Below are 14,463 nucleotides of genomic sequence, written 5' to 3'. Positions count from 1 at the left end.
TTTTTGAGGAAGGTCTTTTAGTAAGAAAAATGGTCACTTGCAATAAATAGTGGCTGCCTTAAAAAATTAATATTTTTGGTATTTATAGTACCGTTGGAAGTTATACGGTGCGGTGGGTTGAATTTGTTTGATATGTGCCCCATGTTTGTCTTCCACTTACTCACTTATATTTTTCTCCTTTCATTTGCATTTCAAACTCCCAACCCCATTTTCTCCACAATGGCTAGCAAAGGTAGCTCTCTTCCTTAGTTAAATTTTGTTTCTTCTTTATTTGGTGTTCTTGCTTTGTATTTTGCTTCTTTGATTGAAATGTGGAGTGGGGAGGGTGAATGTGAAAATGGCCGTGAGTTAGATTGCAGACAGACGACGGCACACCCAACGGAAGGTGGGGCACGACGAAGGCAGGGGGAGGCGCGAGGCGCGACTTCGAGGTGGGGGGGGGGGGCGCCCGTCGGTTTGAGGCGGCGCCTCAGGTAGGGGGGTGCAGTCCCCCTCCCTACTCGCGGTCGCGCCTCAGGTGGTTCGGTACCGGGGCTCAAGAGGAGGCGGTCTCGAGTTTCCAAGAATTAGAGTAGTTCGATACGATCTTAAGTGACAAGGCAACTCTTATTTATGATGATGCAATTCGAAGGTATCGCCGTGTCCTTCGTTGGACCCTTCGCAAGAATGGCCGGATTGTTGAAGAAGACAATGGGCTCCTCGATCCTGAGGTGTCGGAGGGTGAAGAGGAGGTGGTGGAAGTTGCCGAAGGTTGAGCCCCCCAAGTTTAAAAGTTTCGTAGTTTTTCGTTTGTTACTTAGGATTTAATCTCGGAATGTAATCGGATTATTTTGTTTAGTATGAATTTGACTCTCCATGTAATCAACGCATATTATTTAGGATGACCGCTTCGCCTCATATTGGGCGATTTTGTAAGTAGGCGGTTCTAACTCATGATTTTGCAGTATTTTACTTAATCGGCTTTTATGTCACTCGCGTTGTATCTTTCTAGGATGAGTTTGCTTTTTTTACGCAATGTATTTTGATTGGATGTTGCCTCAAGGGATGATTTCGCTCGCGTCCCGGAGTTGGATCTTTGCCAACTTCATTTAGGGAGGCAAAATTCTCCGAGGATGACGTCGCTGGGGGGTTGATCTTAGTGAATTTTCTGTTAGAGGTCCCGGGGCAATTGGTACCTCAAGGGGGCCTCTCGAAAATTCATAGATCCCCCTTATCAAAGAAATTTTGAACTACAGTGGGAAAATTAACTTCATTACTTGAGCGCAAATTACAAGAGTTTCACAAGAGGTCGACGGGGAGGGATAAAACGCTACACTTCTACTTTGCTCCCTATTACAAAACATTCAAAAAGTGAACTTTACATACCCATAGAACTTAACACTAATACTTCTTGAGATTTGCGATGTTCCACGTGCGAGGGATGTCCCACTTTGCATCCAACTTCCCAATGGGGCCCGAAGCTTAGGCTTTTTGCATCACCAGATCTCCCACTTGAAAACTTCTCGGCTTGACTCTCGCATTGGTTCTATACATAGTGGCCCGGATTGTGGCGTTTTCTCTGCCCTCTTCGAAAAAGTTTACGTTCATCCTCAACCCTTGCTCGTTGTAGTCAGGGTTGTAATTTTTCACTCGCCAACAAAGTTCTCCTATTTCTGCCAGCTCTACAACATTTGTTTCATAAGATAGGTTAAACGGGAATTCTCCCATAGGAGTTCTTGGTGTCGTTCGATATGCCCATAAAACTCTAGGGAGCTCACTCACCCATGTTCTCTTTTCGGTTCCCAATCGAGTATCCAAATGTTAAAGGATTATCCGATTGGTGACCTCCATCTGTCCGTTTGCTTGGTGATTACTAACTGATGTGAAGAATTATTTGATCGCCAGCTCCTTGTACAAGTCCTTAAGTTTATTCCCCCGAAAACGTAGTCCCATTGTCGTATATTATGGCACCGGGGATCTAAAACATCATATGATGTTCTTCCTTAGGAACTTGATCTTTCTCCGATATCTTGGCTAACGGCTTGGCCTCTACCCACTTTGTAAAATAGTCCACCGCAACCAAGAACTTTTTTAGTCCTGCGGCTTGCGGAAAAGAGACAACTAGGTCCAAACCCCTCAGATCAAAAGGGCAGGGACTTTCAAGGGGTTGCATTAGCGCTGTCAGCTGGTGATTAATGTTTGCGTGTTCTTGGCATGACCGGCATCGCCTTACCAACTCATATGCGTCGGAGAGCATCGTTGGCCAAAAGAATCCATGCCTGAGGGCTTTTCCCGGTAAGGCCTTTCGTCCAAGTTGGTTTTCGCAAATTCCCTCATGTATCTCTCTTAGGACATAATTTTCCTCTTCAGGAGTCAGGCACTTTAGGAGGGGCAGCGAGAAACCACGTTTGTATATGTCTCCATCTATCATAATGAAGCGGGATGCTTTTCCTTTGAAGGCATTTGCCTCTTTTTGGTCCTCCAGTATAGTTCCATCAGTTAGGAATCTGACGATCTCTTCTTTCCAACTCGGAGGTGTTGGGTCCACGCATATAATCTCCTCTTGCTCCTGTATAACGGCTCTTTGCGACGAGAGAAAAGTGATTCTTCTGCTTCGGATGGCTGCCATCGAGCATGTTAACTTGGCTAGTTGGTCGGCTACGACATTATCTGTTCTCAACACCTGAACAACAAAGGCTTCTTCGAACTTCTCAAATAGATTTTTCGCTTTCAGGGAATACTTGGCCATTTTTTCATCTCGTGTCTCAAAGGATCCCTGGATCTAGTTAACCACCAGTTGTGAATCACTATAGATGATAATCTTTTTCGCCCCAGCGTCCAAAGCTAACTTACGTCCTTCTAAAAATGCCTTATATTCTGCTTCATTGTTCGACGAGGGGTATTCTAATTTTATAGCATACTCAAATTCGTCTCCTTTAGGGCTCTCTAGAACTATTCCATCCCTACTTCCCGCCGATGTGGATGATCTATTGATGTGCATACTCCAGGAAAGCGTAGAAATACTTGCCGCGTTGTACGCCAACTCGACGGTGAAATCGGCTAGCACTTGTGCTTTAATGACTGGCCTGGGGTGAAACTCGACGCTAAACTCACTTAACTCTACTGCCCACTTGACCATTGTCCCAGAGAGCTCCGAACTCGACAACACTTGCTTCAAAGGATGATTTGTCGACACAACCACTAGGTGCACCTGAAAATACGGCCTCAACTTTCTAGCTGCAGTGATTAAAGAGAAGGCTAGTTTTGAATTTAGGAGTACCTGGACTCAGCCCCCTGCAACATCCTGCTAACTTAGTACACCAGGTGGTGCCCTTTGTTTTCCTTTCGTACCAAAACTGAGCTAACAACATTTTCTAAAATCGCCAAGTAAAGGTAGAGGGTTTATCCTATTTTAGGTTTCGTCAATAAAGGCGGGGAAGATAAATACTTCTTCAGCTCGTCAAATGCTTCTTGGATGGATTAGCATCACCCAAACTTTTCCGCGCCGCGAAGGATCTTGAAGAAATATAGGCCTTTATTCGTAGATTGTGAAATGAATCTATTCAAGGATGCCAATTTTCCACGAGTTTTTGTACCTCTACGACCGACTTTGGTGGGGGCATGTTCATGACAGCGCTAATTTTATCGGGGTTTGCTTCTATTCCGCACTTGGAGATCATGTACCCTAGAAATTCCCCACCCCCACTCCAAAGGTACACTTAGCGGGATTTAACTTCATTGCCAAAAGCTTTCAATATTTGGAAGCACTCTTCTAGATCCTTGATGTGATCGTGTTCTTTCACACTCTTAACCAACATGTCATCTATGTAGACCTTCATGTTTCAACCAATTTGGTTTTTGAACATGTAGTTGACAAATGGTTGATATGTTGGCTCTGCATTTTTCAGGCCGAATGACATGATATTGTAACAGAAGATCCCTTGGTCCGTGACAAAACTTGTTTTCTCTTGACCTTCAGAGGCCAAAGGAATTTGATTGTAGCCTTGATACGCGTCTAGGAAGCTCAACATTTCACATCTGGAGGTGGAGTCAACCAAGTGGTCAATACGTGGGAGGGGGAAGGGATCCTTTAGACATGCCTTGCTCAGATCTGTGAAGTCAATACAGAGGCGCTATTTTTCGTTTGGCTTCGGAACCAAGACAACATTAGCCAGCCACTCGGGGTATTGCACCGGGCATATGTGTTCGGCCTTAAGCAGCTTATCCATTTTTGCTCTTATCGCTTGACTTCTCTCCAACTCGAATATCCTTTTTTTTTTTTTTGCTTTATAGGTTTTGCTTCGGGATTTACATTGAGCTGATGAGTGATAACGTTAGGTGGGATCCCATAAAAATCCGTCATGCTCCATGCAAACACTTCCTCATTTTTTATCAAAAATTGAGTTAAATTCTCTTTGTGACACATCGCCGTGTCTATCTTCATCGTCTTCTCGCCGTGGATCACCTTTCAACTCTTCCAAGGCTTCAACTCTTTTCTCCCCATAGGTTGTTCCTACGTGCTCTTCCGCGGTGTCTCTCATCTCATGTCTTCCATCAGTCATCTTTCTCTTTGTTTCTCATCGGCCGCTTCATTCAGTTTCTCACGCGATCTTTTAAGGGTACTCACGTAGCATTCCTTGGCCATTCTCTCGTCCCCCATGGTTTCTCCCATGCCGTTAGGGATGGCGAATTTAAGTTTCAGGTGGAAAGTATATGCTATTGCTCTAAAGTGGTTTAAGCTCGGTCTCCCCAAGATAACATTGTAGGCAGATAGAGCCTTCACCATGAGGAACTTCACCAATTTGGTGGACCTCTTTGGATAAGAGCCGGGAGACATTGTTTGCATTACATCCCCTAATGGTTTGATTATTTTCCCGCTAAAATCTGTGAGTGGGGCGTTCACCTTTAGAAGTTGAGCGTTGTCAATCCCTAATTGGACATATGCGTCGTGGAATATAATGTCCGCCGAACTCCCACTATCCACTAAAATTTTTTTGACCCAAAAGTTAGAGATCGTGGCAGAGATGACCAGGGCGTCGTTGTTTTAATTCCTCACTGGGTCCAAGTCCTGTTGGCTAAATGAAATCTCATCCCTTGTTTCAAACTAATATTGTAAACTTGAATAGGGGCTTGCGCGTGGTTTCCCCTAGCTGCTCGAGCGAGAGCCTTTCTTGCATTAGCCGAGTCATCACCCGCCGGGCCAATTAAAATTACGGCGATAACCCCTGCGGTGGGGAGGTTGTCGTCGTTCTTGGTCTGTGTGGACATTGGATCCCGAGGTTGGGGGTTCAATCCTTGGTTGACGTATTCTTTCAAGTATCTTCACTGAATCAGGTTTCCTATCTCATTTTTCATGTGGTGGCACTCCTTCGTCGTGTGCCCTCTATCTTAGTGGAAGCCACAATATTTGTTGGACTTGAGTCTCGTAAGCTTGTCTTTCATTTTCCATGGCCATTAATTGATTAACCATTGCTGCTCAGCTACGACTAATATCTCCCCTCTGGAAGCGTTCAAGGGGGTGTAGTGAGCGAACCCCGCCCGAGGTACATGCTTGCGTTCTTCTTTCTTCGGTTCCTTTTCCTCTCCCGACCCTTCCTTTTGCTATTGAGGGAAGGATCCGATGCGTTCGACTCCTCAATGTGGATGGATTTATGGGAGCGCATGAGTAAATCCTCCATAGTTCTAGGGGGATTGCCGGCTATGGATTCCTTGAATCTTCCTGGTAGCAGGTTTTGTTGGACAATACTGGCCAATAACTCATGATTAACATGGGGAAACTCACGCACTACGTCCACGAACCTTTGCATGTGGTCTCTCAGAGTCTCACCCTCAATTTGGCGGATGGTAAATAGAAATGCAGCCGTTTTTGAAACTTTTTTATTCATAGAGAAGTGATGCAAGAACGCTGAACCAACTGCTCGAGGCTAGAAACAGTTCCAGCGAGTACTCTTGGGGTAGAGCTTTCGGGGGGAGTACTCTCATGGGAGGAGCAGACGGAGATTGCCGATGCAATGGGGGGATTTTCCCATCAAGGGGCGCTTGCTCATGTGTCAGGGGATTTTCTTATAAATTTAAAAGTTATTCATTGAAAAAATATAGTTGCAATAATAGTTTCAAATACATTAATTCGAAATGTGTAATTAAAATATTAAGAATAAAATTTATCCAATAAAAATTATGAATATTTGTTAAAATTGTTATCTAATAAATACTTTTTACAACAGCTTTCCATAAATAAGTACTTTTGTTAGACGTTCATTGGTTTTAAATATATTTATAATTTTAAATATAAGATATATTTATAATTATAAAAAAAACTTTCTAGAAATTCGTTGTAGTTTAACTTAATAATAATTATAACAATAGATGACATTAAAGAAATAAATAAAATTTAGTCGTTCTATTTCATCGGCGGCATCAGTTCTCAACATTTCAGGCAGTTACCTTTCTCCGTCGGCAGCCACCAGTCTCCAACCTTAGTTTCTTCTTCCTTTAAGTGGGTACTGGTACTTCTTGAAAGTGATCAACTCAAAGCAAGTGAGGTTTTTTTTTTCTTTTTTAAGTTTCTTGATTTAGGGTTCTGCATTATGAAGTTAAAATGCATTAATTCGAAATGTGTAATTAAAATATTAAGAATAAAATGTATCCAATAAGTAAATTATAAGCCAAATAATGCTTAAAAATAAATAAATTGGATAAAGACACATATATATAGCATAAATTATTATTAATTATATGAAATTATAAATACCAACTTAATCATATTTATATGCTTATGATCACTTCACTCAATAAAATTATTCATAAATGAATCCAACTTTTATTTGAGTCAATAACATTTGAATAGATAAATATAATTTTTATAATTTAAAGAATTTATAAATTCATAAATTTAAGAATAATATTTTTTTTATAATTGATATTAAACAAGTTTTTGTCGCATGACCTCTCAAATAAAATCAATAATTAATATGTACGTACATAAAAAAAAATTCTGATATAAACATAAATATAATGAAATAAAAAAATATTATAGCGTTAATTGATGGACAAAATCGAATTTTAAAAATTGTGAAAGGTTTTTATATAAAATTACTTAAATTACAAAAACTAATTAATGTGAATTTTGAAAGAGATTGTTTATCCATTAAGGCTACCGGCTCAAACCAATTGGAAGTGAGTTGTAAAACTAAGAATTTGTTACCGTTGTGAAATGCACAACACACACTAAAACATACACTATAAATTATAGAAATATCAGTTGAAAGTGAAAAAGAAGAAGTAGCAAAAAATATAGAAAAACAAAATTTGTTCATTCTATTTGAACGGTAGCATCAGTCGTCAAGATTTTAGGCAGTCGCCTTCCTCCGCTGACTGAATTATTTATTTAAATGAATTAAACTTTTAATTGAGTCAATAACGTTTGAACAGATAAATATAATTTTTATAATTTAAAGAATTTGTAAATTTATTAATTTAAAAATAATAATTTTTTTATAATTGATACTAAACACTGTAGTTTTTGTTGCATGACCTCTTAAACAAAATCAATAATAAGTATGTACGTACATAAAAAAAAGAAAAATATGATGAAATAATGATAAGTATAATAAAATAAAAAAAATTATATGGTATCTATTAATTGATGGACAAAACGAGTTTTAAAAACTGAGAAATGTTTTTATATTAAGTTACTTAAATTATAAAACCTAATTGATGTAAATTTTGAAAGATTTATAATACAAAAATAATTCGAAATTTAACATAAATGGATGGATTAAAAAAAATAAAAAATAATGATGACAAATAATAATTAATAAAAATTAATGTAATTAACTATTTATATTTATAGAACTGAATGTATGTGGCAAATAAGATCAAAAAACTTATCCATTAAAGCCCAACAAAGAGTGACCGGCCCAGCCCAGTGCAAATTTTATTATCCGTTGTAAAATACCAAACACACACTAAAACCATATGAAAAAAAAAAGCCAAGAAAAACGTCCCATTTCGACGGCAGCCAATTCTCACATTTCAGGCAGCCGCGCCTTCCTCCGCTGACAGCCACCAACCATTCTCCAACCTCAGTTTCTTCTTTTTTTCAGTAGGTACTTCTTGATCAAAGCAAGTGAGTTTTTTTTTTCTTTTTTAAGTTTCTTGATTTAGGGTTCTTGCTTTGTGAAATTAAATGTATCTTGTTTAAATGAATTTGTCTGCCCAATGGAAAACTTGGTATGATGACTACTTAAAGATCACGAATTCTTGAAGTACACGGTCTTACTCTGTTTTTTTTTTCTTTATGGTGTTGGTGAATTATTTCAAGGTTCTTGAAATTCAACTACTACATGGGTTCTCTAGTACGCCGTGGATTACTATTGCGGGGGACAAAGGTGCGGGACTTAAATTCAAGGATGCCGGTGAAGATAGTTTTGTTGGTTCAGAACTTGCGAGGAGAATAGCCAAGACGGCTCCCATCATTGGAGGTTCTGAGGCCTCTTCCCTTTTGGTATGGTTGTTTTTCTGTTTGATTAGTGTATTGATTTTGTTGTGATTTTTATTGCTACACTGGATAAAATGGTGAGAAAATGGTGGTGTTAGTTCCTAACATTCTATGTTGAAGTTGTACACGGGTTGGTAATTCTGGCATCAGCAACTGCCAAATAATAAAATTTTCAAGACATGACCGAGGAAATTGCTGGAACTACTTTTAAGGAACTTCCCTGAAAATTATTTCCAAGTCTCTTGACTGTGTTTAACTGCTTCTCCTTTCAAGAAAAAAGTAAGTCAAGTTGGTGAATTTATCTTCATTTTCAAGAAAATGTGTTCTTGGGATAGTGTTCTTTTGGTGGAACTGTCCCTTGTATCCTTTCTTTGCTTTAAAATCATGTGCAAGGATGAGCTGCAGTCTTTCTTTCATGTCAGTTTCAGAATGCGGGAATAAGCAATTGTAATTACAGGTAAGTTGCATGTTTTGTTCTTGTATATGGTGCATCATGTATTTACTCTTGTTTGTTAAAAGATGTGTAGTGAAGAGCTGTTAAGTTTATTCTCATTGTTTTCTTTGGTTCTTCGACAATTGCAAGCCATATTTGTTGCTGCATAAAGCTGCTGTTCTTTAGCAATCTCTCGTGAGACGTATTCCCTAAACATGCTATTCTAGCCTTAATAAGGACACGATTTATTGGTTCTTCTTTCTCAGGCGTGTGTGCGTGCACGGGTGCATATATATAGATCTATATGTCTATATATGTTTTGTCAGTTTTTCTAATATACAAATTGTTTCTTTGTTTCAGTCTGGTCGAAAAGGAACAGTTTTGGATTTGGCGAAGTTTGTCGACAAGGGTCTCCAAATCAAGTTAACTGGTGGAAGACAAGGTCAGTTATGTGTAAATTTGATTGGTTTGGAAATTCAGGCCATGTCTTTGTTCAGTTGTGAATGGATTGGTTCTAATATTTCTGTTCAGAAACTGTTGTGCTTATGATTGTCTTTTCTTGGTTTTATCTGGTCATTTTCCACTCTTAGTGACATTAATTTACCATTGAAATCCCTGATCCTGAGAATGCAATCAACAGCAGTGGCCTATTGGAATCTCAAACAATTTTGTTCCCCGGATTACTGCAATTAAATCCTCCTTAAGATTTCACTATTTACAGTTTAATTGTTGCTTTGTTTTGACTTATCATTTTCCAAAACGTCTGCAATGTGTTCTGCATGCATATATTTTCCCGTCCCTTTTCTTAAGTTTTGATTGATCAGTACGCTTGTGTTAATTGCAAGACTTTATCAAATTGCGATGAGTGTTCATGACATAGTCACTTTGTTTCTCCAAATCTTCCATGAGGATCTACAGGCTTTTGTTTGGATTGTCATCTTGGTGTGTTGTGTGATCTTCCTACCATTGAGATAGGAAAGAATGTGACTGCAGCAATAATATAAATGTATGCATTTTCTGTTTCAGAAAGTTCTTTACTTGAAGTTATATAATCTAAATGAATGCAAAAATGTAATGGAAGTGATTTTCTTGTTTTGGGAAAAGGTTATTTGCATTGATGTAAAAGAATCGTACGTACACTTACAAGCTTTTCACAAAAGATTTTTTTGGAAATGATTTCTACCTGTATGCGAGGTTAGTGATATTTTAAGTTTTCTGAAAATTGCTGCCAAATGATCCTTGGTTCACGTAGGACTTTGGTGCTGAAACCTTTTGGCTCCACTTATTAACACATGGAGCTATACGAGCAAGATGCTGATGTTGTCAATTGCACAATCTAGAGTAAGACTACTGCTTGAAGGTAATGGAAAGCCATGTATATCTTCACTTTGATTAGTGAATCTGTGTCTACTTAAGGAGCAGTAAGTATGTTTACTGATCAATTTGCCTACTTCACCTCTTATTGCATATATGTGATCCACTGATGGCTAAGTGTCATCCGTCCATTCTCTCTTACTCTTATTTGAACTTGACTTTAACTATCTTAATATTCTCTTGGGACTGTGATGAAACTTCCTAAGTATTTTACTCTTATATGTAATCTGCTGAAAGCTAAGTGCCATCATCCACTCTCCCTTGCTCTTATCTTAACTTGACTTCAAGTATTATAATATTCCCTTAGGACAGTGATATTTTAACTTCCTAGACCAATTAATGGACAGACAGAATATTTTCTCTCAAGTGCCATATAGAAAAGTATCTTGTTTATGCGGTATCTATTTTATGCCTTTAAATTTTAAATTAGAGCATGTCGCAATTATGTATTTGTGTTGTTTTCTTTTGTGCCTTCATGATTCTATCTTAATGCAAAGAATAGATGTCATACTATTTATAATCTCTTCAAGAAGTACTGTTGTTACTGGTAATCTAGCACGAATTCTTTTATATGCGAGTTTTATTGTTACTGGTCATAAATCATTTTTCAGTAATATGTATAATATGCATTTATTTGATTCTACAAGTGAAGCATGTCAGTTGGTATGTGTGATTCATACTTGTCTTTTACAAGAGCTAGGGCCAGAGTTTGAATTTGATTTGCCATGTGCGAAGTAGATAACCTCATATCGATAAATATTGTGCGGGAATCAAAAGGCTAAGTAGGATTTAAATGCTCAGTTGAAACATATGTTGGCTGCTAAAGTATGCTATTTGACGACATTTTAGAACCTAATGGTAGCCTACCTATCTTCATATTCCTCTATTCTGGTTTCTAACTCAAAAGTAATCAGTGCCCCTATTAATTCTTCTTTGTCAATTTTTCTTCCATATTTTGAAATCAAGGTGGTTGAACCATTGATTTTACTTGTATAATTCAAACCCAATTGTATTGCTCTAATTTCTTTGAAAAGTCACAAAATCACCATTCTCGTTTGGAAAGAAAATAATTATGGGTTTTGAGGCTGCTCAAAATGTGAAGGGTGCGAGGTTAGAGTTGAGACCTAAATTGGAGAGTAAACCCTCCTCTTTTTTCGTAAATTTATTCTTGGTTCATTTATTGTGTTGGGTTCTCTTTTCATGCGCTTGCCTTAAAAATTTTTGTTCGTAATGCTTTTGAAATTCTTGTATGAATTTACAAAATTCATGTTGGTTCATGTTATTAACCTCTTGTTTTTGCAGGCGTATCATAGAAAAATGCGTTGAAAAATCTATATCATTCGATCATGAATTATTTTATTTGTGAACTTTGAAAATTAAATGCTATACTAAAATGTCTAACTGTTGTCTAGATGCCAATTTAAAATCTGTTTTTCAAGAGGACTTGGTAAATATTTTGTGAGTACTATATAATTTCATGAGTCGATAAATGGTTTTTGAGGTACACAGAGTTTTGCTAACTTAAATTGTGTTTGAAGAACCTTTAAATATTACTGGAAATTGGTTTCCTTGTCAACTATTCTTCTGTTATCAATTAATGTTCTCAAAAGCAGCTTTTATATTTTACTCAAAGATTTGTTTTTCTTGTCAAGTGTTTTATAATAAACTCATTTTTCCAAAATCAGCTTGAACTTACAATAATGAAGAAAAATTAACAAAATATTTTGATTAGCAATAGATGAAATCATGTAATTGTTTTTGGATAAATGCATGACAAGCCATATGTTTTGGACTTTAAGTGAAGTTTTTTTTGTTGAATTTTAATTTTATAAAAGTAATCGACTTTGAAACAGTTTTTGAAGTTTTTTTGTAACATTTTAAAAAGCATTCAGTTTACTATTTTTGGTCAAATTGCATTCATTGCCATATTTGTTCAGATTTTCAAGAAATACAATATTTACTTTTCTTTCGACAAATGATTATCGTGCTGAAACTTGTTAAGATGTGTTGAAAATTCTTTTAAGATATTTGACCAATAATTTAAAAAACGATAATGAGATTGGCATCTAGAACAGTTATGCAATTTATTATATGTATGATATTTTTTAAAGTTTACAAATGAACTAATTTGTGATTGTATGATATAGAATTTCCAACAATACTTTGATACGCCTGCAAAGTTGAGATGTCGATGATATGAACAAATATGGTGTTTTTGTAAAATTTGTACAAGAATCTTAAATGTACGACAAACAAAAAGTTTTGATAAAGCAACATGGAAACAAAACCTAATATAATGAACAAACCGAGAATAAACCAAGAAAAATAATGGAGGGTTACTTCTTGTTTACGTCTCAACTCCAACTCTCTTGCGCCCGTCATATTTAAAGCGGTCTCAGAATCCGTAATTGCATCGATTCCAAATTAGAATGTTGAGTACGTGAGTGTTTCATAGAAATTAGACACTTTTGGGTTTGAATTATACAAAATAAATTGCAATGGTTTCAACCTTACTTGATTTCTGAATATGGGAAAAATTGATAGAGAAACAATTGATAAGGTCAAAGGTTGCTTTTTTGGCTAGAAAATGGTAGAGAGGAATATATGGATATATAGGTTATTATGTGGTTCTAGATGTTGTCGAAGATGCACTCTTCTTTTAGCAGCCAATATGTGACTATTGGGTGTTTAAATTAGTTCTTAGAGAGAAGATGTTATTGCATGTCATTAGTTTTTCTCTTTAATTGTTGATTCTGTACACATTTTCTTGTTTATTTATTTCATTCTAACAACTTAATGCTGGTGAAGACAGCTTTCACGACGATCGGGTTCAAGTAATTTGGAGTATGAGTCTTTTGCACCAGAGTATCAACCCTCCTGGGTTCTCCAAGAATCGGCAGCCATCTATGTAAAGAGTCTATTGTAAATAAGAATTAAGTGTGTTTGGTAGTACTTCGGCCTTCTTTGTATTGTGGCTCCAATAAGAACGCCTTGTTTCTTAGCCAAAGAAGTAAAAATTTTGATCCGAAACCAATTTCTTGTTGTATATTTATTACTTGATCAAAATCAACTCAACCATATACACAAGTTGGTATATCATTGAAGCTCAAATCAACTATTTTTTTAGAATTCTTTTCTTTTTTTTTTTCCCAATACTGCTTACAGTTGGAACACCTTCGAACTCTATTCTCCATACGGAAAAAACACTGCTAATAAAAAATAAATAAAAGAAAATAGAACTTTTGTAGTATACAATCATCAACAACAAACTAAAAAGAAAATAATAATATTAACAAACTCAATAGTAAAATAAAAATAATTAGTCAAAATTTTTTATTTTGGATTGTTTTAGTAATAAGTTTCATTTAATAAAAGATTAACAATATAACTAAAAAAGAGCACAATATGAAGTGTACCACGTTAAAGGTACGAATGTTTTCTTACAATAGAAATAAACACTCAAAACATTCTCACTATTTTATATTTAATCATAAGTTACAATTATTAGAATTCTCGAAATGATACATCCATTATATTATGGAAAAATTTATAATCTAAAAATATTAATCTAATATTAATATTAAAATAAAATTAATTAGTAGTAAATCACTTGATTTAAATTTTACAACAATACGTTTAATTTAATAAAATTGAGGATACTTATTCAATGTTATATTTTTATTTTTTTGAAGTTTGGATTAGTATTTACATGTTACTCATATGCTATTCATTTAAATTTTAAAGTGCCCTAGTAATTGTTTTTTTTTTATATAAATATTTATGATCTTTCCTAGAAAATTAAGCATGTTGAAATATTATGCTATTTATTAGATATATCATTCATCTTTTAAGTACTCTAGAGGAATTAGAAGTATCATATATTTTTCTTCTTTATTAGAATTAAATATTATAGTTGATTCATTATGTTTTCATTTAGAATCGTTTTAGTTTCTCAAGTTCATTTCTTGATTTAACATCCCTAAACTTGAATTTTGTCTTAAATTGATCCTTCTGACAATATTATAATTGGGAATAAAAAGACCAGTTTAGAATTTTTTTTTTCTCACTTGATTCCCTAAATTTGTAAGTTGTCAACTAGTAGTTAGTGCCACTACAAATATAAGAAATCAGATTCATAGATTGGTGATTGTTCACATTTTATAGCTCAAATTTGTAT

General features: G+C 36.0%; 1 protein-coding gene and 1 long non-coding RNA gene across 5 annotated transcripts; one reads left to right on the top strand and one right to left on the bottom strand.

The window, feature by feature from the left end:
• Window positions 1-1,957: 1,957 nt before the first annotated feature.
• LOC148784575 (uncharacterized) lies at window positions 1,958-2,728 on the bottom strand. Its single transcript, XM_088876894.1, has one exon. It carries the CDS (start codon window positions 2,726-2,728, stop codon window positions 1,958-1,960), a length of 771 nt encoding a protein of 256 aa, XP_088733020.1.
• Window positions 2,729-7,938: 5,210 nt separating this feature from the next.
• LOC148784574 (uncharacterized) lies at window positions 7,939-13,320 on the top strand. Of its 4 annotated transcripts, none has more exons than XR_016063761.1 (5): window positions 7,939-8,083; window positions 8,303-8,485; window positions 9,273-9,354; window positions 10,165-10,272; window positions 13,099-13,320. It is a non-coding gene; the product is annotated as an uncharacterized LOC148784574 (long non-coding RNA). The 4 variants fall into 4 exon arrangements; XR_016063760.1 differs by having other exon boundaries at window positions 7,941-8,087; XR_016063758.1 differs by having other exon boundaries at window positions 7,944-8,107.
• The last annotated feature ends 1,143 nt before the right edge of the window (window positions 13,321-14,463 follow it).

Source organism: Sesamum indicum, linkage group LG13, assembly GCF_026168435.1.
Source record: "Sesamum indicum cultivar Baizhima isolate 11 linkage group LG13, ASM2616843v1, whole genome shotgun sequence".
Taxonomy (NCBI): Eukaryota; Viridiplantae; Streptophyta; class Magnoliopsida; order Lamiales; family Pedaliaceae; genus Sesamum; species Sesamum indicum.
This window is presented reverse-complemented; position numbering and strand designations above follow the sequence as displayed.

Excerpts from the sequence above, each read along its gene's own strand:
- LOC148784575 (XM_088876894.1), bottom strand. The coding sequence starts at position 2,728 with ATGGCCAAGTATTCCCTGAAAGCGAAAAATCTATTTGAGAAGTTCGAA.